At 47.0% G+C, this 24,370-nt stretch overlaps 3 protein-coding genes and 1 non-coding gene across 4 annotated transcripts; 1 reads left to right on the forward strand and 3 right to left on the reverse strand.

Annotated features, from left to right (window-relative positions):
- On the reverse strand, positions 674-2,726 carry LOC8081144 (flavonoid 3'-monooxygenase). The gene has a single exon (XM_002461444.2). The coding sequence runs from the start codon at positions 2,662-2,664 to the stop codon at positions 1,072-1,074; it is 1,593 nt and encodes a 530-aa protein (XP_002461489.2). The 5' UTR covers positions 2,665-2,726; the 3' UTR covers positions 674-1,071.
- LOC8081145 (flavonoid 3'-monooxygenase) lies at positions 9,718-13,298 on the reverse strand. Its single transcript, XM_002461445.2, has one exon. It carries the CDS (start codon positions 12,344-12,346, stop codon positions 10,727-10,729), a length of 1,620 nt encoding a protein of 539 aa, XP_002461490.1. The 5' UTR covers positions 12,347-13,298; the 3' UTR covers positions 9,718-10,726.
- Positions 16,231-18,950, reverse strand: LOC8081146 (E3 ubiquitin-protein ligase RHF2A). The gene is made up of 7 exons (XM_002461446.2): positions 18,423-18,950; positions 18,273-18,319; positions 17,797-17,859; positions 17,602-17,701; positions 17,129-17,481; positions 16,910-17,017; positions 16,231-16,794 (listed from the first exon to the last, which is right to left on the reverse strand). Exons 1-7 carry the CDS (start codon positions 18,558-18,560, stop codon positions 16,503-16,505), a joined length of 1,101 nt encoding a protein of 366 aa, XP_002461491.1. The 5' UTR covers positions 18,561-18,950; the 3' UTR covers positions 16,231-16,502.
- Positions 23,095-23,166, forward strand: TRNAC-GCA. The gene has a single exon. It is a non-coding gene; the product is annotated as a tRNA-Cys (tRNA).

Here is a 24,370-nt window from a genome sequence, read left to right on the forward strand (position 1 = left end):
AGCAGGGCTTTTTTTTGGCTGGGCTCCAACCCAAGAGGATGGGCCTGCGGTACGTGGCCCAAGACAAATGAACTATGCGACAGGCCACATACACACACGATCACAACTCTCTCTCTCTCTCTCTCTGGGGAAAAAGGACGGGACAAGACAGTGTGTGAAACACGCACCTCCTCGGCTTGCCCTTATTGTCTTTCTCTCCTTGCATGCCCATCGCCCACCGCCTTGCCATGGACGGTAGGGTCTTGTTAAAGCTTCGCGGTCGCGAGCGAGACGCTTGCAGCGATCTCTTTCTTCCACTTTGTCCTTCTACTGCTGTTGCCATGGCCATAGGTGCCCCCCCCCCCCCAATCTAGTCCGACCACATTTGTCACCACTAGAACCCTAAAACTACTCTCCCGCCAACCCTGTCTCTCCCGAGCCCCATCTCTTCTAAATTCGTCAGAGTTAGAGAAGAAGGAAGAGAGAGAGAGAGAGAGAGAGAGATAGCAGAAGCTCAATGGAGCCCTAACTGACACACCCGCGTTGAACCCGCCACCATCGTCTGAGTGTTGCATGAAATCATTTTAAAATTCAGACAAGAGCGTTGCATGAAATCGTCTGAGTATTTATCTTGTCTGAATTTTAAGATGATTTCAGACAAGTAAATTGTTACACAAAGATAAATAACAAATCATAAAAGTAACAATTTACTTGTACTAATTGTATAGTACAAGAGTGTTGCATGAAATCATCTTAAAATTTAGACACCTGAAATATAGAAAAAGTAGTTTCCACAAACTTTTTTTTTGACAAGTTGTTACTCCTTCATACAAAGTTTTGGACGAAGTTTTCTACTTGCTCTGCCATTTCGTTTGTGTACAACGAGGGAGGTCACGGGGAAGGAGGTGGCTGAGGTTGATGAGGTAAGAAGGAGGCTATATGCCTATATACGGATCGTTGGATCCTTTTCATTGAACGACCACACGAATTCGAGTGCTGTAACAGATCCTTTTATTGAACATTGCAATGCATCGAGTGAAGTAGAATTTGACGTCAAAAGTGCGCCAATCTTCGTCCATAGCGTATTTCCGATCAGTCGGTGGCGGCGTACAGGTGCGTCGGCAGCCTGGGCTCAGCGACGGCGACGAGCGGCACCTTCCGGCGCGTGGACAGCCCGACGTGCTCCTCCATGCTCACGTCCTCCGGCGCCACCCCGTCCGGCAGCCGCCACGCGAACCCGTGCACCAGGTTCGCCACGCCGGCGGCCACCAGCTTCATCGCGAGGTCGTACGCGGGGCAGATCCGCCGCCCCGACCCGAACGGCAGCAGCTCGAAGTGCGCCCCGCGCACGTCCACGGCGGCGGCGGCGCCGCCCAGGAACCGTTCCGGCCGGAACGCTTCGGGCGCGTCGGGCCACGACGCCGGGTCGCGCGCGATGGCCCACGCGTTCACCAGCACGCGCGCGCCCGCGGGGACGTCGTAGCCGGCCACCACCGTGTCCTCGCGCGCGTGGTGCGGGACGAGGAGCGGGCCCACGGGGTGCAGCCGCAGCGTCTCCTTCACGACGGCGTCGATGTAGGGGAGCTCCGGCAGGTCGCGCTCCTCGACCCAGCGCCCGCTGCCCACCACGCGGTCGAGCTCGGCGGTGGCGGCCGCCATGGCCTCCGGGTGGCGGAGAAGCTCCGACATGGCCCACTCGATCGTCACCGCCGAGCTCTCCGTGCCACCGGCGATGATGTCCTGGATGAAGGCCTTCACGCCGTCTCGAGGGAGCCTGGCCTCCGCCGACTCCTGCGTCTGCGTGCCCTCCTCGGCGTCGGCGCGCTCTAACAGCACGTCGACGAGGTCACTCGCCACAAACTCGCCGCCGGCTTGAGCTAGCCGCCGCCGTTCCTCGTGCTCGACGAGGATCTTCTCGTAGAAATGGTCGTGAAGGTCGCGCAGGCGCTTCATCTTCCGCTTGAAACCCAGCACGTCGAGCCGGCCCAGCAACGGCACCCACTCGCCAATGTTGCTCATCGCGCCGGTCGCCGCGAACGCCTCGTCCAGCGTGCGCCGGAACTCCTCGCCCTCGGGGCTGCCGTAGCAGCCCGACCACTTCTCGCCCACCGCCATGCGGAGGATGTTCCGCATCGTGGCGCCGGCGACATGCTCCCTGACAGCGACGGCGCCGCGGCACTCGAACAGGCCGCGCACGAGCGCGCGCATCTCCTGCGTCCGGACGCGCCGGAACGAGTCGACGCGGCGCGCGGAGAAGAGCTCGGTGGCGCAGAGCTTGCGCGCCATGCGCCAGTAGGCGCCGCACGGGGTGTGCACGATGCCGAGGTAGCCGTAGGAGGTGATCGCGCCGGCGGCGGTGGCCGGGCGGTCGGCGAAGGCGAAGTCGTGCGTCTTGAGGACGAGACGCGCGGTGTCCGCCGACGAGGCCACCACCGTGTGGTAGGAGCCGAGGCGCAGGTGCATGAGCGGGCCGTGGCGCGCCGCGAGCGCGGCCAGCGCGCGGTGCGGCGGCAGCGCGCCCGCCAGCGCGTCCAGGTTGCCCAGCACCGGCCAACCCCACGGACCCGGCGGAAGCTTCAGGGCCTTACGGCGGCGACCGCGTGTTGAGGCGACGGAGCTGAGGGCGAAGACGGCCAAGATGGCCGCCAAAGCCATTGCCATGGTCATCGTTGATGTCAGCTCCATTGTCGGAGAAACAAACCTTCAGTGGTGATCGTGTGATGCTTAACTGCTTACAGCTTCATGGTGGTATGTACTATATATAAAGGAGGGATTTTTATTTTTATTTTGTTAATTAATAAGTTATGTGATTATTTGAGGCAATGTACTGTACGTACGTGTCGGCAACTACCGTGGTGCACGATGCTGCAGGACTTCACAATCTCCAGGCTCTCAGCACAAAAACGATGTGCAGGGATTGTGTGGTCTGTGAATGTTCAGCTAGTCAGCTTACTAGTATTCTTGAAGATGAGCCTTGTCAGAGAATTGGACTTGCATGGGTCGGGTCGTCTGACGTCCTTGGTAGAATTCAACAACGTCTTCACTGTGTATTTTTGTACTGGGAAAAGAAAAGCCAATCAAACATATATGGAGCTAGCGAATAATAGGATACATATACAAAATAAAAGCTAGATGAATGCATGCGTCACCAGTAACAAACAGGTGCTGCTCAGTTCATGTAAACTTTTATGATCTCCTCTCATTAATTAAAATAAATCTTCTACTTATAGGATTCTATTATTAGGAAGATTTTTAGAGTTCCATTCTATTAGGAGGAATGGAGGATTATTAATCACATGAGAACATGTTTTCATGGGATCGTAGTGTACAAATAATAAAAGGAAAAGGTGTTTCATGGTGCATATAAAATATCTTTTGCTTCCTGACAACAATATGCCCTTGGCATTGCAGATTTCTACAGAAACAAACAAGGCTAGAGAAGCATATGTGTGGTACTTGTTGCACTACCATGACCATCTGCACTTGGTTTGGTTTGTTCATACTTCATACCAGTTCATCAATCATCATCACCCATCTGAATACTGGACAGAGTTGCACATCAAGGTACCAAAGGTGGTCAAGACAGGCTAATTCTGGACCTGAAAAAACAGAATAGGGTTCTTCAAGCGGCAAATGTATGGACCACACAATTGTTTTTCTAGGGCAAATGGCAGGTGCTTTGCTGTTTCGTACTTTCTCTATAGTGTTTTTATTATGTTTCTTTGACTGACTAATGAAATAACGGTCTCCTCCAAAGACCAAAGTTACGCAAGAGAAACACGTACTGGGCATTGAAGATGTTAAAACAAAGAAGACTAGAAGTGTGTGTGTGTGTGTGCGCGCGCGTGCGCGTGTGTGTGCGACATGTATTTCACTACCATAACCATCTGCACATAGTTTTATATACAGCCACTTGCAGTCACTGCTACCCTAGATTTGAAGTCACTCCATGTATTGCTTGTAATCAGTTTCAAAAACTAGAGTTGAGGTTTACTGGGGGTTCTTGCTAACCTGGGTTATCATGGCCATCTGTCTATAACAAAACTCTCTTGCTTAATGAAATACGTGCTTCGCACGATCGCCAAAAAAACCATCTGCATATAGTTCAAAGCGATTCCTTCATTCCTTGGATCCATGAGAATATAGTACAAGTTGTTTTCTAAATCCACACACTTAGCTGATCCTGGATCATTTGAAGGCACTGCAAATGCTTTTCAAGGTTTGTGTGAAGGATATTTGTAAAGGACTGCAATAATCAGCTTTGGCCCGTACCGAAGGCCTGCGCTAGGCACGTCATTGGGGGTTCGTACAGATTATTATTGAATCGGATTGTGCTAGAATTACGTCAGCTATGATAAGCAATGCTCCAGACCAATCAGAGATCAGACCTATCATCGAAGAGGTGAAAAGTTAGATGTGTTCGATGAATGGGTGCATCATCCCCCAAGTGAAGAGAGAGTGTAATAGTGTAGCGAATGCTTTAGCTTTATTTGTTAGACGTTGTAAACACTCAGCGTCTTGGTTAGGTCAAACACCTGCGTGTGCTCTGGACCTCCTCAACGACGATTACATTGTAATCTCCTGCTTCTAGCTAATAAAGACCTCTCCATTCGAAAAAGAACCACAATGGTCGGGAAAAGAAAGACCACGACCTTCTACATCTTAAAGTGAGAATATAGGATACATATACAAAATAAAAGCTAGATGAATGCATGTGTCACCAGTAACAAACAGGTGCTGCTCAGTTCATGTAAACTTTTATGATCTCCTCTCATTAATTAAAATAAATCTTCTACAGATAGGATTCTATTATTAGGAAGATTTTTAGAGTTCCATTCTATTAGGAGAAATGGAGGATTATTAATCACATGAGAACATGTTTTCATGGGATTGTAGTGTACAAATAATAAAGAATAAAAGGAAAAGGTGTTTCATGGTGCATATAAAATATCTCTTGCTTCCTGACAACAATATGCCCTTGGCATTGCAGATGTAGCACCCGGTTTTAAGAACAAAACCAGATACACACCATATGTGAGCCCAGAAAGTCAAATCTCACATATAGCCACAAATAGGGGTAATATCAATAGACAATGCTTATATATAACGAACTTAATATAAAGATATGACCTTAGATAGCAAACAGCGGAAAGACACTCCGTTCTTCAGGCGAAAGCTCCAAATCCACAGGGACAACTGACTGGTTGAGCACAAGCCTAAACTCTTTTCCAAGCTTGCAATCTGGTACCCATTCGAGATTTTTATCCAAATAAAATGTAAAGGCAAGCGTAAGTACATCTCGTACTCAGCAAGAATAACATAGGGTTCATGAGGCTCAAAGGCTAGACACTGGTTGAACTGCATGTAGCTTTTAGTTGTCTCAATTTTAGCATATGAGTAGCATCAAGTTGTCAAGACCCAAAATAAACTCATGATCAAGTAAAGTGAATAAAGAATAGCATAAACAACATATTATCAACAATAACTTCAATAATTTGCCATTAGTTATCATTTATTCTGTATTGGTCCAAGGCCGCTCGTGACCGTGAGCACGGCTGATATATCAGTTTTACACTCTGCAGAGGTTGTACACTTTCACTGTGAGTCGTGATTTACCCTTTCGCCCGAGGTCGCGAGTCTCTTAACCCCCTTCCTAGGGAGGCCGACAGGGTTCACTATGAAGCCTTTCAAAGGTTTGTCTAACAAGTTAGGGCCGCTAGGTTTCGTTAGTCAGTCCGTGTGACTCACCCGCAGGAATCCACGGTCTGCTATCCCCCACTTGCGCCACAAGGGTAACCACTAACAAGCTAGAAAAGGTCCTCATACTGAGCTAAAGCCAGAGCCATGTAGCCCTCACAGTTGTACTGTATGTCCCGGATGGTCAGATATAGATAAGTCCTTACGGAGAGAAACTAGAGCACCATAAGATAGCCCAATGCTCCAGCCCTCTTTTTCCAATGTTGCTAAAAAGTCATCTTTTAATGTTTATTGCATAATTCTTTAGTCAAATTACAAGGTCATGGTTTAGTGGAGCACTAGCATAAGCTACCCAATGCATAACCATAGGTGACAAGGTATAAGATCAATACTAGGAAATCCTTATCAAGGGGACACATGCAGTATGAATTAAGTGATTAAAGTTATTAGGAAACAATGATGATCCCATGCTATACTTGCCTTAAAACTCAGATCATTCTTTTAGTTCCAAACCTTCCACAAACTGCTTCTTGATCACCACGTAAAAGCTCACCGACTAAACTCAGTCATCACATCAGCAGCAATCATCCAGAGGCAATCATACAAAGCAAAACAAACCTATAATTAGAACAATACACCAACAGTAGCAAATAAAGATAAAAAGTTTATAAAACAAATCTACATCGCTCTACGATCACACAGACGTAAAGATCACGAAAATCGGAGCTATAACGAAGAAGTTATGATTTTCCTAAGATTTCCTTTAATAAAATAATAGATTAAATCTAAACTCAGATTTAAAAAGTTGAAAACTTGTACTACAGTAGCATGAGACTATAGTTTACGTGAAAACGAATCTAACGCAACTTGAACGGATTAAATCGGAGTTAAAACGAAGAATATATGAATTTTCTAAGATTTTCTTTTAGAAAGACAATTAATTAATTTGAGTCACGGAATTAAAAAGTTTCAAACTAAGAAAACAGTGTTACTAACATGTAGATCTTTTGAATACAAAACCAACGCCATTTGAACGAGTCAAAACGGAATTAAGATAAATATTTTATGAGTAAAACAAATCCAGTGGCAAACTTGTAATTTCCTGAAAACGTATTTGAATTCAACCGATCGGAAATACTTAATCCAATTGAGAAAACGTATTTTGAGAAAGGCGCTTGGACTGCGGGTTAACTCTTTAAAAAGCACGGGGGGTTTTTTGAAAAATTATCGGCCGAAGGGGTATGCTTTGATATAGACCGTTGGATCGCATTTGGATGGTTGAGATTAGATCGGGGGGGATGAGAGGGGAGCGGCCGCCGGAGTTGGAGGTGCCCACGGCGGCGCCATGGCCGGACTCGGCCGGAGTTGTTCGGTCCGGCGATTTAGGGCGGTAGAACGTGAACCGCTTGCACCGGGGCGTAGAGGAGCTTGATGCGGACTTACCTAGGGCAAGACCGAGGTCGGGGAGAGACTAGGGCGTGCTCGCGACAGAGATAGGCAGACGGCGAGCTTCGGCACAGGTTCGGCGAGGGTTAACTACACATAGGAAACACGAAATCGCGAAAGGAGGGGTTCAGCGACTTCGCAAGAGAGAGACGAGGCTCGGCAAGGTACTCACGGTGATCAAAACGCGTCGCGGCGGCGGATAGCTTTCGGGGTGGATCTCGGCGATGTTTTTCTCGGCGAGAGCTTATGCGACCGGCTTGGGGATTGGAGTAGGGGGTCGCGGGGCAGCGGAGGCCGCTATTTAAAGGAGCAAACGTGCGGAGCAAGGATTGCTTGCGCGAATCACGCGCGGTGGGTGCGACCGGACTCGTGTCCTACCCGGACTGAGGTAGGGGACGGTCCTGACCTCTGGGTCCCACCTGGCAGTGACTCAGGGCGCGGGACCTGCTTGTCAGTGGAAGGAGAGAGGAGGGCGCTGGCGCTCAGCTGCTGGGCCGGATGCTGGTGCTTGGGCCGAAACCGAGAAGAAAGGGGGAAGGGGAGAAGCAGGCCGCGAGGGGGGAAAGAGAAATGGGCCGAGCCCGAGACAGGGAGGGAGAGAGGAAATTCTTTTCCATTTTCTAAATTCTGTTTCCCTTTTTCTTTTAAAACAAAACACATTTCAAAACCAAATTTGAATTCCTTTTAAACTTTAGTCAAAACCACTCATCACAATAAACCCAATGCAACGGCATGCATGCTCAAACAAGTTGTTAACTCCTATAGTAAATTTTAATTCAAAGAAAAATATTATTTTTCCTATATTTCATGGGCACAAAAATACACAATTTAACACTTTATCCTGTTTTGGAAAATTGCAAATTTTGGGGTGTTACAGCAGATTTCTACAGAAACAAACAAGGCTAGAGAAGCATATGTGTGGTACGTGTTGCACTACCATGACCATCTGCACTTGGTTTGGTTTGTTCATACTTCATACCAGTTCATCAATCATCATCACCCATCTGAATACTGGACAGAGTTGCACATCAAGGTAAAAAAGGTGGTCAAGACAGGCTAATTCTGGACCTGAAAAAACAGAATAGGGTTCTTCAAGCTTTGAGGGGCAAATGTAAGGACCACACAATGTTTTTCTAGGGCAAATGGCAGGCGCTTTGCTATTTCGTACTTTCGCTATAGTGTTTTTATTATGTTTCTTTGACTGACTAATGAAATAACGGTCTCCTCCAAAGTTACGCAAGAGAAACACGTACGAGGCATTGAAGATGCTACTGAAACAAAGAAGACTAGAAGTGTATATATATGTGTGACATGTATTTCACTACCATAACCATCTGCATATAGTTTTACAGCCACTTGCAGTCGCTGCTACCCTCGATTTGATGTCGCTCGGTGTAATCAGTTTCAAAAACTAGAGTTGAGGACCTGGGTTACCATGGCCATCTGTTTGTAACAAAACTCTCCTGCTTAATAAAATACATGCTTCGCACGATCGCAAAAAATAAAACCATCTACATATAGTGCAAAGCGGTTCCTTCATTCCTTGGATCCATGAGAATATAGTACAAGTTGTTTTCTGAATCCACAGACTCGCTGATCCTGGATCATTTGAAGGCATTGCAAATGCTTTTCAAGGTTTGTGTGAAGGATATTTGTAAAGGACTGCAATAATCAGCTTTGGCCCGTACCGAAGGCCTGCGCTAGGCACGTCATTGGGGGTTCGCACAGATTATTATTGAATCGGATTGTGCTAGAATTACGTCAGCTATGATGAGCAATGCTCCGGACCAATCAGATATCAGACCTATCATCGAAGAGGTGAAAAGCTAGATGTGTTCGATGAATGGGTGCATCATCCCCCAAGTGAAGAGAGAGGGTAATAGTGTAGCGAATGCTTTAGCTTTATTTGCTAGACGTTGTAAACACTCAGCGTCTTGGTTAGGTCAAACACATGCGTGTGCTCTGGACCTCCTCAACGGCGATTACATTGTAATCTCCTGCTTCTAGCTAATAAAGACCTCTCTTCATTCGAAAAAGAACCACAATGGTCGGGGAAAGAAAGACCATGATCTTCTACATCTTAAAGTGAGAAACACATAAACAAAGAAACATGTCATTCATCATTCTGAATTCATAGTTTAAATCCATCCATTTTCCTTGGAATCTAAGTGGTGTGATGTGATGTTTGGCCTGGTTTGAATGTGGTCCATATGTGAAGAGGGAATGTTTCTTGTCATCATTTGCACAGTTGTGAATGTGTTGGATCAATGAGAACATCTGGGCCGAAGTGTATGCAACATCGGGTCCGGTTTAGATTTGACATATGTGTACGCTACATCCACGGGCCACCAGGCAGGGATGGAAGCAAGGGAATTAGAGAGGGGGAAAAAGTAAGAGTTACATGACTGACGAGTAGGTCAAAAAAAAAGTAGAGAACTAATTAGAGGGCTACTATTGGAGTTGAGCCCACTAATAAAGCTCTCACAAGTAGGGGAAACTCAAGTAAGAACATCCCACCGATGCTATTTTCCTTAAATTTTCATATAGGCTGAGAAAGCTGAATTGAAGTTGTCGGCTAGGACTTGTACGGTAGAGTGAGAAAAACCACCCTTTTATTATTTAGGGACTGTTGGGTTAAAGCCATTACAGTTCTTTGAGTTTGGAGAAACGCCATTATAATTCATCTATTCGGATATCTGCCCATTATAATTTCGAAGTCTCCTTCATCTATGCCATTTCCTACACTTGCAGTGTATAAGGGTCAGTCACGTATTGTACTGGGATACATACGGGCGTCAAGTTCCCGTCTCGTCCGTCAGGCCGATCGACTCGCCTACGGACGCCTCACCACACCCGCGTCCCGTGCCTTGGACCTTTGCCTCGCCACGGACCTCTCGACGCTGCACACCGCGGACATCTGTACTCGGAGCTGCTCGCTGCGCCGCTTGGCCGTGCAAATGGTGACCGCCTTGGGGTTGGCCTTGGCTGACGGCGCGGATCCACCACGGACACTACCTCCACCACCCCGGTGTAGTGTAGGGCACGCACGTGCGCGGCGTTGATGAGATGCCGAACGCGGTCAGTGGACATGCTGCCGAACATGGAGCCACAGGGCACCGCAGCGAACGTGGCCGAGGCTCTTGGGTAGAACGACTCACCCATGGCAGCGCCGTCTGTGGCGCTTCCCTGACCCTTGTTGCGCAGAGCAGCTAGGAGAGCTCGGTGCCGCCTGCCAATGTCGAGCACCTTAGTGACGTTCTGCGGCTTCGAGCAAGGGGAATATCGCCTTTACTATAGGTCCGCAGACTCTGCATAAGTTGAGATATGATGACGCTTGCCATTGTTACATAATCTACATGCACTAATCCTGCAATCATTTGCTTAAACAGCTGATAGTACATGTATCATTGTCACAGCATTAGGCTGCGCTTGGGCTTGGGCGGTTGCCTGCTCTGCTTGGGGCGGCTGCGTGCTATGCCTCTGGGAGGGTGGCGGGCTCTACTCTACAGTAGAGTCCATGATGCAATTTCTGAGGTCAACAAGCAAGATCCATAATGTTAATATGTGATGGCCTGTTTCCACGCGCGTAAGCCAGCTCAGCTGATTAGTCGATGGCGGCGTAGAGGTGCGCCGGCAGCCTAGGCTCCGCGACGGCGACGAGCGGGACCTTCCGGCGCGTGGACAACCCAAATTGCTCCTCCATGCTCACGTCCTCCGGTGCCATCCCATCCGGCAGCCGCCACGCGAACCCGTGCACCAGGTTCGCCACGCCGGCGGCCACCAACTTCATCGCGAGGCCGCACGCCGGGCACATCCGCCGCCCGGCGCCGAACGGCAGCAGCTCGAAGTGCGCGCCGCGCACGTCGACGCCGTGGCCGGAGCCGCCGCTCAAGAACCGCTCCGGCCGGAACGCGCCGGGCGCGTCGGGCCACGACGCCGGGTCGCGACCGATGGCCCACACGTTCACCAGCACGCGCGCACCGGAGGGGACGTCGTAGCCGGCCACCACCGTGTCCTCGCGTGCGTGGTGCGGGACGAGGAGCGGGCCGACGGGGTGTAGCCGCATCGTCTCCTTCACGACGGCGTCGACGTAGGGGAGGCTCGGGAGGTCGCTCTCGTTGACCCAGCGGCCGTGGCCAATCACGCGGTCGAGCTCGGCGGTGGCCGCCGCCATGGTCTCCGGGTGGCGGAGAAGCTCCGACATGGCCCACTCAATCGTCACCGCCGAGCTCTCCGTGCCGCCGGCGACGATGTCCTGGACGAACGCTTTCACGCCGTCGCGCGTGAGTCTGCCACTGCCAGCCCCCGGCTCTGGTCTGTTCTCGTGCTCCTCGGCCAGCTGCAGCAGCACGTCGACCAGGTCATCACCCGCCGCAGAGTCGTCGCCGCCGGCGCCGGGTCGGCCTCGCCGCCGCCTCGTCTTCTCGTGGTCCGCAAGGATCTGCTCGAAGAACCGGTCGTACTGCGCGCGCAGGCGCTTCATCCGGCGGACGCAGCCCTGGAGGTCGAGCCAGCCCAGCCACGGGACCCACTCGCCGACGTTACTGACCGCGCCGGTGACCGCGAACGCCTCGTCCAGCGTGCGCCGGAACGCCTCGCCCTCGGGGCTGCCGTAGCACCCCGACCACTTCTCCCCGACCGCCATGCGGAGGATGTTCCGCAGCGTGGCGCCCGCCACGTGCTCCCTGACGGCGACGGCGCCGCCGGCGCACTCGGCCAGCAGGCCGCGCGCGAGCGCGCGCATCTCCTGGGCACGGACGCGCTCGAACGAGTCGACGCGGCGCGCGGAGAAGAGCTCGGTGGCGCAGAGCTTGCGCGCCATGCGCCAGTAGGCGCCGTACGGGGTGTGCACGATGCCGAGGTAGCCGTAGGAGGCGACCTCGCCGGCGGCGGTGGCTGGGCGGTCGGCGAAGGCGAAGTCGTGGGTCTTGAGGACAAGACGGGCGGTGTCCGCCGACGAGGCCACCACCGTGTGGTAGGATCCTAGGCGGAGGTGCATGAGCGGGCCGTGGCGCGCCGCCAGCGCGGCCAGCGCGCGGTGCGGTGGGAGCGCGCCGGCCAACGCGCCGAGGCTGCCGATCACCGGCCATCCCCGCGGGCCAGGTGGAAGGTTCAGTGACGACGACGACTTGGGCCTGCCAGTGCCACTCGGAGTCGGAGAGAGTAGATACCTGAGGACGTAGACGGCGGCCAAGATGGCCGCCAATGCCATGGCCACGGACATTGGTGGTGGCCGGCGTCGGCGTGAGCTTCTTCAGCCGTTGTTGCCTCTGGGACGTGTGTACGGGTGAGTGTAGAACGGAGGTGTTTCGTGGTGGCATATATGAAGAGAGATTTGAGGTACGTATCACGTATGCATTTAGTCGTGCTGGTCATTGGTCAATCGTGAAACCGACTGATATATGATGCATGCAGGATAACAGTTAACGGTCGGTCATGAAACGGACTGATGGGTTGCAGAGAGTCATAGCTGATCGTCTCCAGGACCCCAAAGGCCAGGGACAAGAACAACCTCTCGCCTACCAGCTTTACCCCATGTTCGCCGCCATTGCTGCAGGACCTCAGGGGGGAGCTGAACTACGTACTCCTTGGCCAACTCGACCAAGATGGCCGGCCGAGTGGGTATTGGAATTAAACCCCCTCCAAGCCAAGCCTCAGTAATGAATTGAACGCCAAGCTCAGCTAGCTCTTCACGTTCACGGGACATAAACAATCTCCATATATTAATTGCTTGCCGTTAGAATGACTGGAATGGAATGAAATGCATGCTGCATAGGGTTCCAAAAATAGTTAGGCTCTACTCAACATGATCTTTTTATATCACCAAAATAAGTAGGTTTTTGATGTGATGAAGTTAGATGAAATGTGTGATTAACAAGAAACACATGTTGGTTCGTTACAGTGGGAGATGTCCAATATCACAATGAAAGGAGAAGGACTCGTACAATGGGGTGGGAGGCCATGGCAAAGAGGCCTGGGCGACAAGGTCAAGCATGAGGACACAAAGCCAACAGCAAGGTGACTGCGGAGGAGAGGCATTGGATAGAAGGGAGACAAGAAGTCACGGGAAGGAGTGTGTGGGACGACAGAGAACTATAAAAAAAATGATGGGTTGAGATATCATATCCCTTGTCCTATATTTAAAACTTTACAATATATATAGAAGAGATGGCAGTTTCACTCGATCTCCTACCATATCTCCTTTCCCTATACTTTTTGATTGATGAAGATGCTGGTGGATTTGATATCTGGTGGAGATGCTCTTAGCTCTTAATCATGACAGACTGAATTACATGTTACCACTAGTGCTTGTGCACAAGGGGAAAATGCAGAGATATAACATTGATCAAATTAATCAACTGGTTATAACTTTGGAACTAGTAGAGGCCAGTTTGGTCCGAGAAACTGTAACTTAATCTGGCTCTGAATTATCACGCATCCATGTAAACTGTTCACTGTGTACTCTTGTAGCTGAAAAAAATACTATCAAACATGTGGGTACATGACACATGCTGAGTGGCAGGAAAGCGAAGTCTCACCGGTGACAATGTGGCACTGTTCAGTTCGTGCTCCTACTGTATATTAGGAGGATTATTAGTAGCCACATGGGAACATGTTTTCATGTACACTGCGTTTGTCTGACAAGTGACATGGTCTCCATGGTACACACAGGCAAATAAAAGAGGCATGCATGTCGTTGCCACTGCATGCAGATTCTACAGAAGCAAACGAAGTGTATGTGTGGCATGTACTGCGCTACCATCTGTATGAACAGGTTGCACGTCATGGTGGGAAAAGGACGGTGTCTGCTTCATATTGACACACGGAAGCCTTGGTTGAGAACTGAAGAAACGGCCGGCCCTACTGAAGGTGACACTTCTGAAGCAACAGACAAGCTCATCAGGACCTGAAAAAAAAGGATAGAAGACACTTTCTATTATCTGAGATGCCTGGAATTAATTATTTGGAGATGTTCAAGGGACATATTGTGAGCAGGTGTGGACAGTAAACTTTTTTTTTTGAATAGCGTGGACAGTAAACTTGGGTGGTCAATGGAGAGACTGGCTCATGCCTGAATTGATTATTACTTTGCGGGACATGAAGTGGTGATGGATTAACCCATTCTATTTTAGAGAGAGAGAGAGAGAGAGAAGACGGATGGAAAGATGATGGATCATTTCGTTTCTTCAAACAAATACTCTCCATCCTAAATTATAAGCCATTTCAATTTTATTGGAGAGTCAAAGCATATTAACTAAATTTATGCATCTGCGGCTGAAGGAGACGTTTGCAATGAGCAAGGTGGTGATCATTGCCCGCGGCTGCGTAAACGCAGCTCGATTATCTGAACATCCCAACAGCGCTAAGCTGCTGTTGTTCAGGCTCAGGCCAAGGCGCTGTGGGATCGGCTTATTACTGCCTCAAGTCCTTCTGGGCCGGGCCACTGGATTGTGCCCATCAGCATCTCTTGATCAGATGTTCCCGGCGTTCTTCTCTCGTGACAGCAGACCAAGCATCTCCATTATTAATCGCTAGCGCTGTAGCGCATGGCGGTAGCGGATGGACGAATGCGTCGTGTGCCTACAGGACAGGTCCTTAACTGTATTGCCAGTGGCGGAGCCAGGATTTTACGGCTGGGTATTCCGAGCATATAAAAATTTTTGATGTAAATGTGCAATAGTAACAAGGCTTTGTTAATTTAGTTCCACCCAAAAACTAAAAATATTTTTAACATTTTTATCACATTGAATTTTACAGCACATGTATGAAGTATTAAATATAGATAAAAAATAACTAATTATATAATTTATCTATAATTTATGAGATAATAAATCTTTTAAGTCTAGTTAGTCTATGGTTAGACAATAATTATCAAATACAAACGAAAACATCGTCAAAACAAAATTCGTGTAGAGAACTAAACAAGGCTTAAGCAACGTACAAGATCTGAACATAGTGTCATAGTGCCATTTTCTCTAATAATTTCGATGCAAATGTGCTAGTGTATGTGCTCACCTTGCCTCAAGCAGCAAGCCGGAGGCCGGAACCGAAACCGTGGACATCGCCGGCTGCCGGAGCGCCGGGCTCGCCAGTCGTCACTGCCCACCGGTCGCCGAAGCTAGGACGCTAGGGTCGGGAGTTGGTGCGATGCGGAGCGGTGCGATGCGATGTGAGTTGGGAGACTAGGGGGTTGTTTGGTTGATAGCTACAATTTGCCACACTTTACCTTAGGCAAGTTTGACCAAATTGGCAAGTGTTTGGTTGACAACTAAGCTTAGGCATGATTCTTTTGGACTCCACATGTCATAGAGTTTAAAAGTGTGGCAAGATTTCTTTAGGCATGACAAAGTGTGGCAACCAATTTGTTAGTCACACTTTTTATAGCTTGCCACACTTACCTAAAGTTAGTTGTGGTAGACTATGGCTTGCAACCAAACATCCCCTAAAAGCGACAACCAGGAAACGTTGCCATCTTTTTTTTCTTTACTTTGTTGATTGAGCTGAAAATCACTGTTTTCTGTTGGGCTTTGGGCCAGATTTACACCATGTAGCAACTATATACGTTATACTTATACGTATACATATATGCATTTGTGTTTATTTCCAAAATCTTGGGTATTCCATGGCATACAGGGGAATACCCTGGCGCCGCCCATGTGTATTGCCACTGATCTTGGCCTTTGATCTTCATTTGAGATTTCCTTCAAATCTGAGCAGTAAATATGACCAAACTTTTCATCATCAGAAAGTAAAATATACAACAACTAGGGCGGACGAATGTGTGTAAAGGATAGCTCAGAATCAGGACATCTGCTTATCAAGTTCAAAGTCTGTGTGTTTGGATTTCCAGAAACACTAAGGCCTTGTTTGGATGTAGTCGGATTCGCATCAATCCACATGTGTTGGGGTGGATTGGAGTGGAACTTGAACTAAATTCCACCCTAATCCACTCCAACACATGTAGATTGAGGTGAATCCGACAACATCCAAACAAGGCCTGAAGGTGTTGCAGCATAAACAATTTGTGTTCCACCGCCCCGCACATCATCTTATAGACAGCTTAGATCTGAATCCTGTACCGATTGCTGTTTTCCCACTCTATCATCATAGTACACACTAATGCAGCAGTACACTATACGATGCCTGACATATGATAGGAATATAGGCCTATCAAAACATTGTCATGTTCTCCCGGTTATGCACATACTACAACTTTATTCTGAAACATTCACTGAACAGTAACTTGGCATGTAACATCTGCTTCGCTGACTAATGAGCAAGTGACAAACCGATTATACACGCGACACGCTGCGAAGTACGTCTCCTTTAGTGCAAGCATACATACAAGCATACATTCACTGAGAACATGATCTTGGCATTCAAGCTGTTGAAGACGAGGCGTTATGTAAAGCAGTTGCAGCTGTAGGGGGAAGGGGAACGACGACAGCTCCTTGACTATCTGCATCTGAACCAGGATGCAGATTAGCTGGGGAAGCAGACGACGGTCCTGTTCCATCCCGTGTCTCCAGTTTCTCCATCATGCGTGACACGGCAGCGATCCCAGCATTGACCTCCCTCCTCATCTCTGAGCCAAGGTTCGATATGGTGCTGTTCTGTGTGAACCACCTTTCCTTCCACCCGCGTGTACTTTTCGTTATGGAATCCTTGTACCTGGTATTGTTGATGAGGATGAGAAGTGTGTATGGTTATGTAAGTCAGGTAATGGTTTAGAATTACACAGGTATCTGATTCTGATGTTCATAGGAGTAAAAATGTAGAAATGTACTTTGTAGAAACTGACTGCAGCCGAGATTTGATCGTGTCTGAGAATGACTGCGCTTCAGATGGTCCAGCTTCATCTTGGTTGACAGGCGAAGACTGATTCCAAGAAACACTGATCCAGAGCATCAGGTAGCAAGTGTTAGTTAACCCCATGTAAATGACAAACAAACAGATAAATATAGACAGCACAAATGTAGGCTCATATTCTGGCTGCAGGAACTACCTATCATTTGACCCAACTGGAGGGCTATTAACCGAGGCAGTGTGATTCACAGGTATGTCTGCAGCTGTTTCTTCTGCAGAGTCCACGGTAGGCAATGGCGGAGAAGAAACTACAGTAGAGGCATGTTCATGGTCCCCTTCTTGCTGTGAACGTGAAGACAGAGAACCACCAGGAGTGGCTTCACCAGCAGCTGGAAAGAACAGGACTTGTTGATGGCCATGACCATGAGCTGCAGACCTGCTGCGACGGCCTTCTCTTCTAGCATGGCGGTGCGACCTACGAATGGCGGCAGCAGCAGCCAAGTGCTGTAAGATACGCTCCTCAATTTCAGCATCATCTGCATCCACCGGTACCTGGAACGGAACAGAAGAAACATGGCATCAGTACCTGTGCAGGAATTGAGCACACAATCATGCATATAACCAGATGGCATGCCAATGCCATCACTGGAAGGACACTCTGAATGTGAGCACCTCAAAGTCTCCGAGCAGTGGATGACGGAAAATGGTTGTGGTGCGCGCATGATTTTCTTGTGCGTTCCGCTCTTCCTCGACAGCCTCAAGGAGCTCTTGGCTGCAGTAGGAGGTAATGCGTGTGAGAGTGAGACCAACATGTAAATGAGATTAACCAGTGGATGCATGCATTTGGTGGTGTAGCAGAATCTGTACCTCATAGGGTCCTTCATGCTGATTGCTTGCCAACACATGGGGCACTGGGAGCTTCTCTGGCACCTGTATGCATGATCAATCAGAATGCTCAGAAGCAGTATCTCTCAAGAATAACGAAGAGTAACGCAATTAGTACAATACAAGTACAGTAACACCAATGCTGGCAACTAACTAAGACAAGCTGACAGTGATTCAGAGCAGAGCATGCGACTCGTCCAAACCACATTCACATTCACATTCAGAGTGCGTCGGGCAGAGATTCAGATTAGCACGGCGCGTCGCATTCAGCAGTGATCGAAATTACGAGCTAAAGGTACACGGCCCAACACGATAGAACAACTGCGCGGTGGATTGCAGTGTCCTTGACAGTTGACACTACCAGCTCTGAATGATCATAGCAACACACGGATATGAAAACAAACACAGAGAAACAGCAGGGAAGCAATCAGTCAGAGACAGGAAGAGCGAGTGCTCACCACTCAAGGATGCACTGGAGGTGGAACTCGTGCCTGCAGCTGGTCACCTGCACAGCGCAGACAAGAAGAAGAAGAGAATCAAGACGGACGCCCAAGCCAGGTGACGAGTCCTCTCAGCACTCAGCAGCACGGGAGCAGTGCAGCACGTACCGCGGATGGGTCGCTGTCGGAGAAGGCCTCGAGGCAGATGCTGCAGGCGTCGTCGCACGCGTCCTGGACGCCGCCCTCCACGAAGGCCGCCGCCGACGAGTGCTTCTCCATCTGCGCCGCCGACGCCCCCGCGTCCATCCCCACCTCTCCCTCCTTCTCTCTCTCTCTCTCTCTCTCTCTCTCTCTCCGCGATCAAAATCCGGGAGCCGCGCGCTCTCCCTCTCTCTCTCTCTCTCCCTGCAACACGAACGCCGGCAGCGGGAGGGAAATCGGCCTGGGCGAGTAGTGTGGCGGCTACCCCCAAGCCGGCCAACTCCAAGCAGCACGCAATAGCATAGCGATCGCCGTCGCCCCCAAAATGATACGTTGCTGCTGCTGCTAGAGATAGAGATGTACGTACTAAAGATTAGTAGGCGACCAGGTCCGCCGCGTGGAAATGTGGAACCGATCTCCTCCCGCGCGGCCGGCGACGACCGGGGGCCACGGCAGGCACACCACACCACGCCGCACACGTCCACGGAAAGGGATGGAAAAGGCGAGGAAACGGCCGCCCGCGCCTCGTCCCTCGCGCGGCTGGCTGACGGGTGGGCCCGTTGGTATCTTCCTCTTTGTCGACGGAGCGGGTGGTGGGCCTCCTGTCGGTACGCGCGTTCGTGCCGCTGACATGGTGGGGGCCGAGGTGGGCCCGTGGTGTCAGGACAGGAGGGCGACACGGTCAGCGTCAGCCGTGCAGGAGCCGGTGGTCAAAGAACGGGTCGGTCCGGGCATAATTTTTCAACGGACCGAACCGTGGAGCACGTGACGTGACCCGTGAGATTACAATGGGATTATTTATTATGTACAGTACCAAGTCTGGTTATGACTGGCCTTGTTTAGATGTGAAAATATTTTGGATTTCGCTACTGTAGCATTTTTGTTTGTTTGTGGCAAATATTGTCCAATTATAGACTAACTAAGATTAAAAGATTTGTCTCGCGATTTATAGGCAAACTGTATAATTAGTTATTTCTTTTATGTATATTTAATGCTACATGCATGTGCTATAAGATTCGATGTGATAGAGAATCTGAAAAATTTTGCAAAATTTTTTGGAAACTAAACAAGGCCGAGGCCTTGTTTGATTACCCAAGTTAGATTTTGTCCTATTACATTGAATATTTAGATACATGCATGAAGTATTAAATATAGACTATTTACGAAACTTAAAACATAGCTAGAGAATAATTTGTGAGATGATTTTTAAGTCTAATTAATCTATAATTAGACATTAATTATTATAATTATAGATGTGCTATAGTATCTATTAAGCTTTAGTCTCTCCAACCAAACACTTCCTTACGAGTGAATTGTTATTTTAATTATATTATGTCATATAGTATATATACGGTGGGAATTTTTCCAGCAACACACGCACTACTCACAGTGCCAAAAACTTTCTTGTTCCAAGTTTACTTTGATAATAAAACTTTTGGATCCTTTCTAGCAGCGTCATTCTGTCGATCCATTCGCTGAGAAGGAACATTTTTTTAATAATTGTCGGCAAAAAAAAAACTATTTTGCAAGTCTTTCCAAGCGAAATACTAGCTCTGGTTACTTCGCGTGTTTAGAATTGCTTTGTAAACTTCAGTTTACTAATTTCACCATGGAGTATCTTCATAGAAAAACTTTGAGTTTATAAAGCACCTTTTTGTACAAGTGAGCGGCAAAAGGGAACTGGTGTTGGAGACATATGACTATGCATTTAGATAGCATTTTATTTCAGTAATAGAGTTCTTAGTCCAATTTTGTCACGTAAACTCAGTCCAATCGTTGCGGCGTGATATTTGTAACAAGGTGGTATGATTCCTCTACTTAGAGGATGAATAAGCCCGGATACAATCTTCTATTATCTTAAATAAAGTTTACTTTGGATTAGTCTGCTCACTTTCTATCTTGTGTCTCGTCTATGAAGATCAGTCTGGTCAGCACGGACCCGGCCACTGTCTGCCTGGCCACCATAGCTTCCCCATTAATTACAGCAACGACTTCGCTTTTTCTTGGTGTTTGAATTCAGGCCTTGTTTAGTTCACCCGAAATCCAAAAAATTTTCAAGATTCTCCATCACATCGAATCTTACGGCACATGCATGAAGCATTAAATATAGACGAAAACACAAACTAATTACACAGTTTGTCTGTAAATCGCGAGACGAATCTTTTGATCATAGTTAGTTCATAATTAAACAATATTTGTCAAATAAAAACGAAAGTGCTATAATAGCGAAATCTGAAATTTTTTCAGAACTAAACAAGGCCTCAAGAGAGAGGGTTTAGATCCGGCCTCTACTATTGATCCAAATTCAAAGACCAAGTGGTGGCATAACAACCTCGTAGGGACTCTAGTGAAACAACAAGCAGCAAACTCTGTGATCTCAAACCGCAGAGGGTATGTAATATGTGTGAAGACCAGGATAGTTTCTGATATGTGTTAGGAGTATGTGTGATTCCTGATATCAAAGGTCTTGTAATTTTAATATTCATCAAGGGGTCCATAGCTCAGTGGTAGAGCAATTGACTGCAGATCAATAGGTCACCGGTTGGGCCCTTAATTTTTAAAAAAATATTAAATAAACTGTTCTAAAAACATTTTTGAAATCCATAATGATTTTCTCTCTCTCCCTTTTTTTCTGATGAAAGGAGACTAATTGAGTAAATGCCTGGTTGTGCACCCGTCCCATCAAAAGCTGTTTTAGTTTTGTTTATTGTTATTTGATTTGATACTACATTACTCTACATTTCAACTTAGTCTTGTTCATTTGAGTTTATGAGCCGAATCTGTCAATCATTTAACCGTGTTTTATTCTCAAAACAAATTAGCCAACAATATTTTCTGTCATGGCTTATCAGCCAAATAAGGATAAATAGTACTCCCTATACTTAAGTATACCTGAGGTTTTCTTCTAGACATAAAATTTTAAGTACACCTCAAGTTTTAGACATGAAAAGGGAGGTATAATTAGCACATTTCTTTGTCTGAAACATCAAGAAACACAAGGTGGTGCCAATATATATGTAAATGTAATGTAGGAAATCATGGTGTGTATATGCACGTGGATGTGACCCTACTATGACTACTCTAGATAAGGTAAAAGCACTCAAACCAAGCAATCCGGCATAAAATGTGATAAATAAAAGAGTGATAAATAAAGGAGGTGAGTTTGAAGGCAAACAACTCCCTAGATGAGACGCGTGAAGTATCCCTTTTTATTGATTGACAAATGTCACGCCTAATCCTCGTGAACGCTCCAAAGATCGTCATTTGGTCAGAAAGATCTTCTTTAGAATACCACTACATCATCTGGTCAGTACAACCTCTCCACTAGCTGATTGTTTTATAACACTCCACTCCACTAGCTGTTGGAAACAATTTTACGTACTGTCCTCAGAGCAGATCTTCAGGTCTTGGTATTTTCTGCAAATCCAATTTTAACACCATGCACGATGTTGGATCCTCTGGTTAAATCGTTTTTCAAACAATCAGATCATTTGATCGTTTTTTTTTCTCTAACTCAACCAAGTACTATAAATATCCATACTCTAGTCATCTTATTTTACTTTTGCCAACACCTTCTGCTGCTTGACTTCTCTTATCTTCTTTCACTAACACATCGAATACTCCGATAAGTTAATATTGACCCCCACTGGATTATCTGCTCAAGTCATTGTTCTGTTAGCACCAATGTTTTGCCTCGCACTGTTCCATACTTCTCTCAAGCCATTTCGAATTTCTTGTTTTTATTTTTGTTTCCTCTGAGTGTTTGCCATCTTCTCTCGCTTCTCTACCATTTCTTCAAAAAAAAAATTAAAGGAGGAGGATTTCCCCATTCCCATTGTAACCAACGGGAATACTTGCTGGGCACCGGGTTTGGGCCCGGGTGGCCGAGCTCACAGTTGGAGCATCCAACCAAATTTCTTCATGTTATCATCTATCTTGCTCTTGCGTCCATAGAACCTTATATACACATACTAATAAATATCTTAATAAGTTCTATTACTTTGTTCATTGTCGCCTCAATTACAAAAATCACATGTGCACCATTACATATCTCTTGAATGGTGTATACCCGCTCATAAATTATTATACTCATTGCAAAAAATATTATAATACATTACTCTATATCCTTGAAGGCAATTAGTGATTTTGAGAAAGGTTTATTCTCCCATAATTTAACACAATTCGATATCACGATGATTGTTTTGAGAGTAAGGTGAGATAACATGGTTTCTACAGTACTCCCTCCGTACTGTAATATCGTGCATTCTAGCATTCAAAATATGTCCTAAAATATAATGCGTGTTGGAGGACAAAACCTAGTTTTGCATTGAATACTTTTCATTTATCAATCAATCACCATTAACCACGTTGATAATAACAACTGATTAGGAAATAAAAAAAGAAATATGCATCTTTTATGTTCTCTCTTAATTTATTTTAAAATTTTTAGAACGTACTGTATTACAGAACGTAATGAGTATGAGTCAATTTTAGAGCAACAAACGACTCGGTGATATATGCTACAGCCTGCCGTAATTCCAACGCAGCAGCACTACGCCCAAAAAGGTTGTCACCATTATTTTTTAGTGGACTGTGGACAAGTGATCAAAGGGAGTCCAAAATAAATTTAATCAAATCAGGGTCCATAGCTCAGTGGTAGAGCAATTGACTGCAGATCAATAGGTCACCGGTTCGAACCCGGTTGGGCCCTATTTATTTTTTTCACTTACGGTGAAACCTTTAATATGGAAAATGCCCTATTTTATTTTTTTTCACTTACGGTGAAAATATGGAAAATGCCCTATTTTAATTTTTTTTCACTTGCAGTGAAACCTTCAATATGGAAAACAAAATAATTAGCACATATGCAACTAGCACGGCCTTATTTTAATTTTTTTACACTTGTGAAACCTTCAATATGGAAAATAATAATTAGCACCTCTTCTTTATTGCAAATAGCACACCAAAAACCTTTAGGCCTCGTTTCTTTTTCTCGGATCGGCTCGGAACGAGGTCCATTCCACTCGGATTGGGCCAACATAGAATGAATTCTAGCTCAACACGGAATAGGCGTTCGGTTAAGGCTAACCTAGATTCCAGTCCAGCCCGTTTCGACAATTTGACCCCTCTACAGCCTGGAACCAATCCCCACCTATGGCCCTTAGGAACTGAAATTTAAGCATGTTCGCTTGAGTTTATCAACCAAATATATCAGCCATTCACCAGTATTTTTCTCTTACAACAAATCAGTCAATGGCTTATCAGCCAAACAAACAAGTATACTAGTATTGGAAAATAACAATTAGCACATCCTTTTTATTGCAATTAGCACTCGTCTGAATCAACGCTCAACAACACCCGGTTCATCATGCATTATGTTATCTCTCTCGTTTTTTTTCACTTGCAATACCTTTAATATGGAAACTAACAATTAACACATCCTCTTTTGTTGCAATTCCTGGTTCATCATGAAAGACGTTATCTCTCCCATTTGTTTCACTTGCAAAACATAATATGGAAAGCAACAACTAATACATCCTCTTTATTGCAATTAGAGCATTTCCACTAGATCTCCTTTCTCTTAAAAGTTCTTATAGGGGATTGAGAAAACAGGAATTCTAATTTTAGAGGAAGGTTGCTTTAGCAGATTGAGAGAGAGGAAAAAAACAGTCGTCCTTGCCACTACTCTCATGTCTCTTCTCTATTGGTCTCTCCCATGAATCTATCTCCTTCCTCTTCTCTCTCCCGTGGTCGCCAACGCAGCTCAGCTCAACGCGGTGGCGGAACGAGGTGGTGGTGACCTGCCTGCAGCTCTGCATAGCCACTACAGCGGCCCGCACACTCTCGGCACCGGCGAGAAACTCATTTGGGAACCCAAACCTAAAATGTGTCTCCAATACCATACCTATAGCCCC

The sequence above is a fragment of the Sorghum bicolor genome, chromosome 2 (assembly GCF_000003195.3).
Source record: "Sorghum bicolor cultivar BTx623 chromosome 2, Sorghum_bicolor_NCBIv3, whole genome shotgun sequence".
NCBI lineage: Eukaryota > Viridiplantae > Streptophyta > Magnoliopsida > Poales > Poaceae > Sorghum > Sorghum bicolor.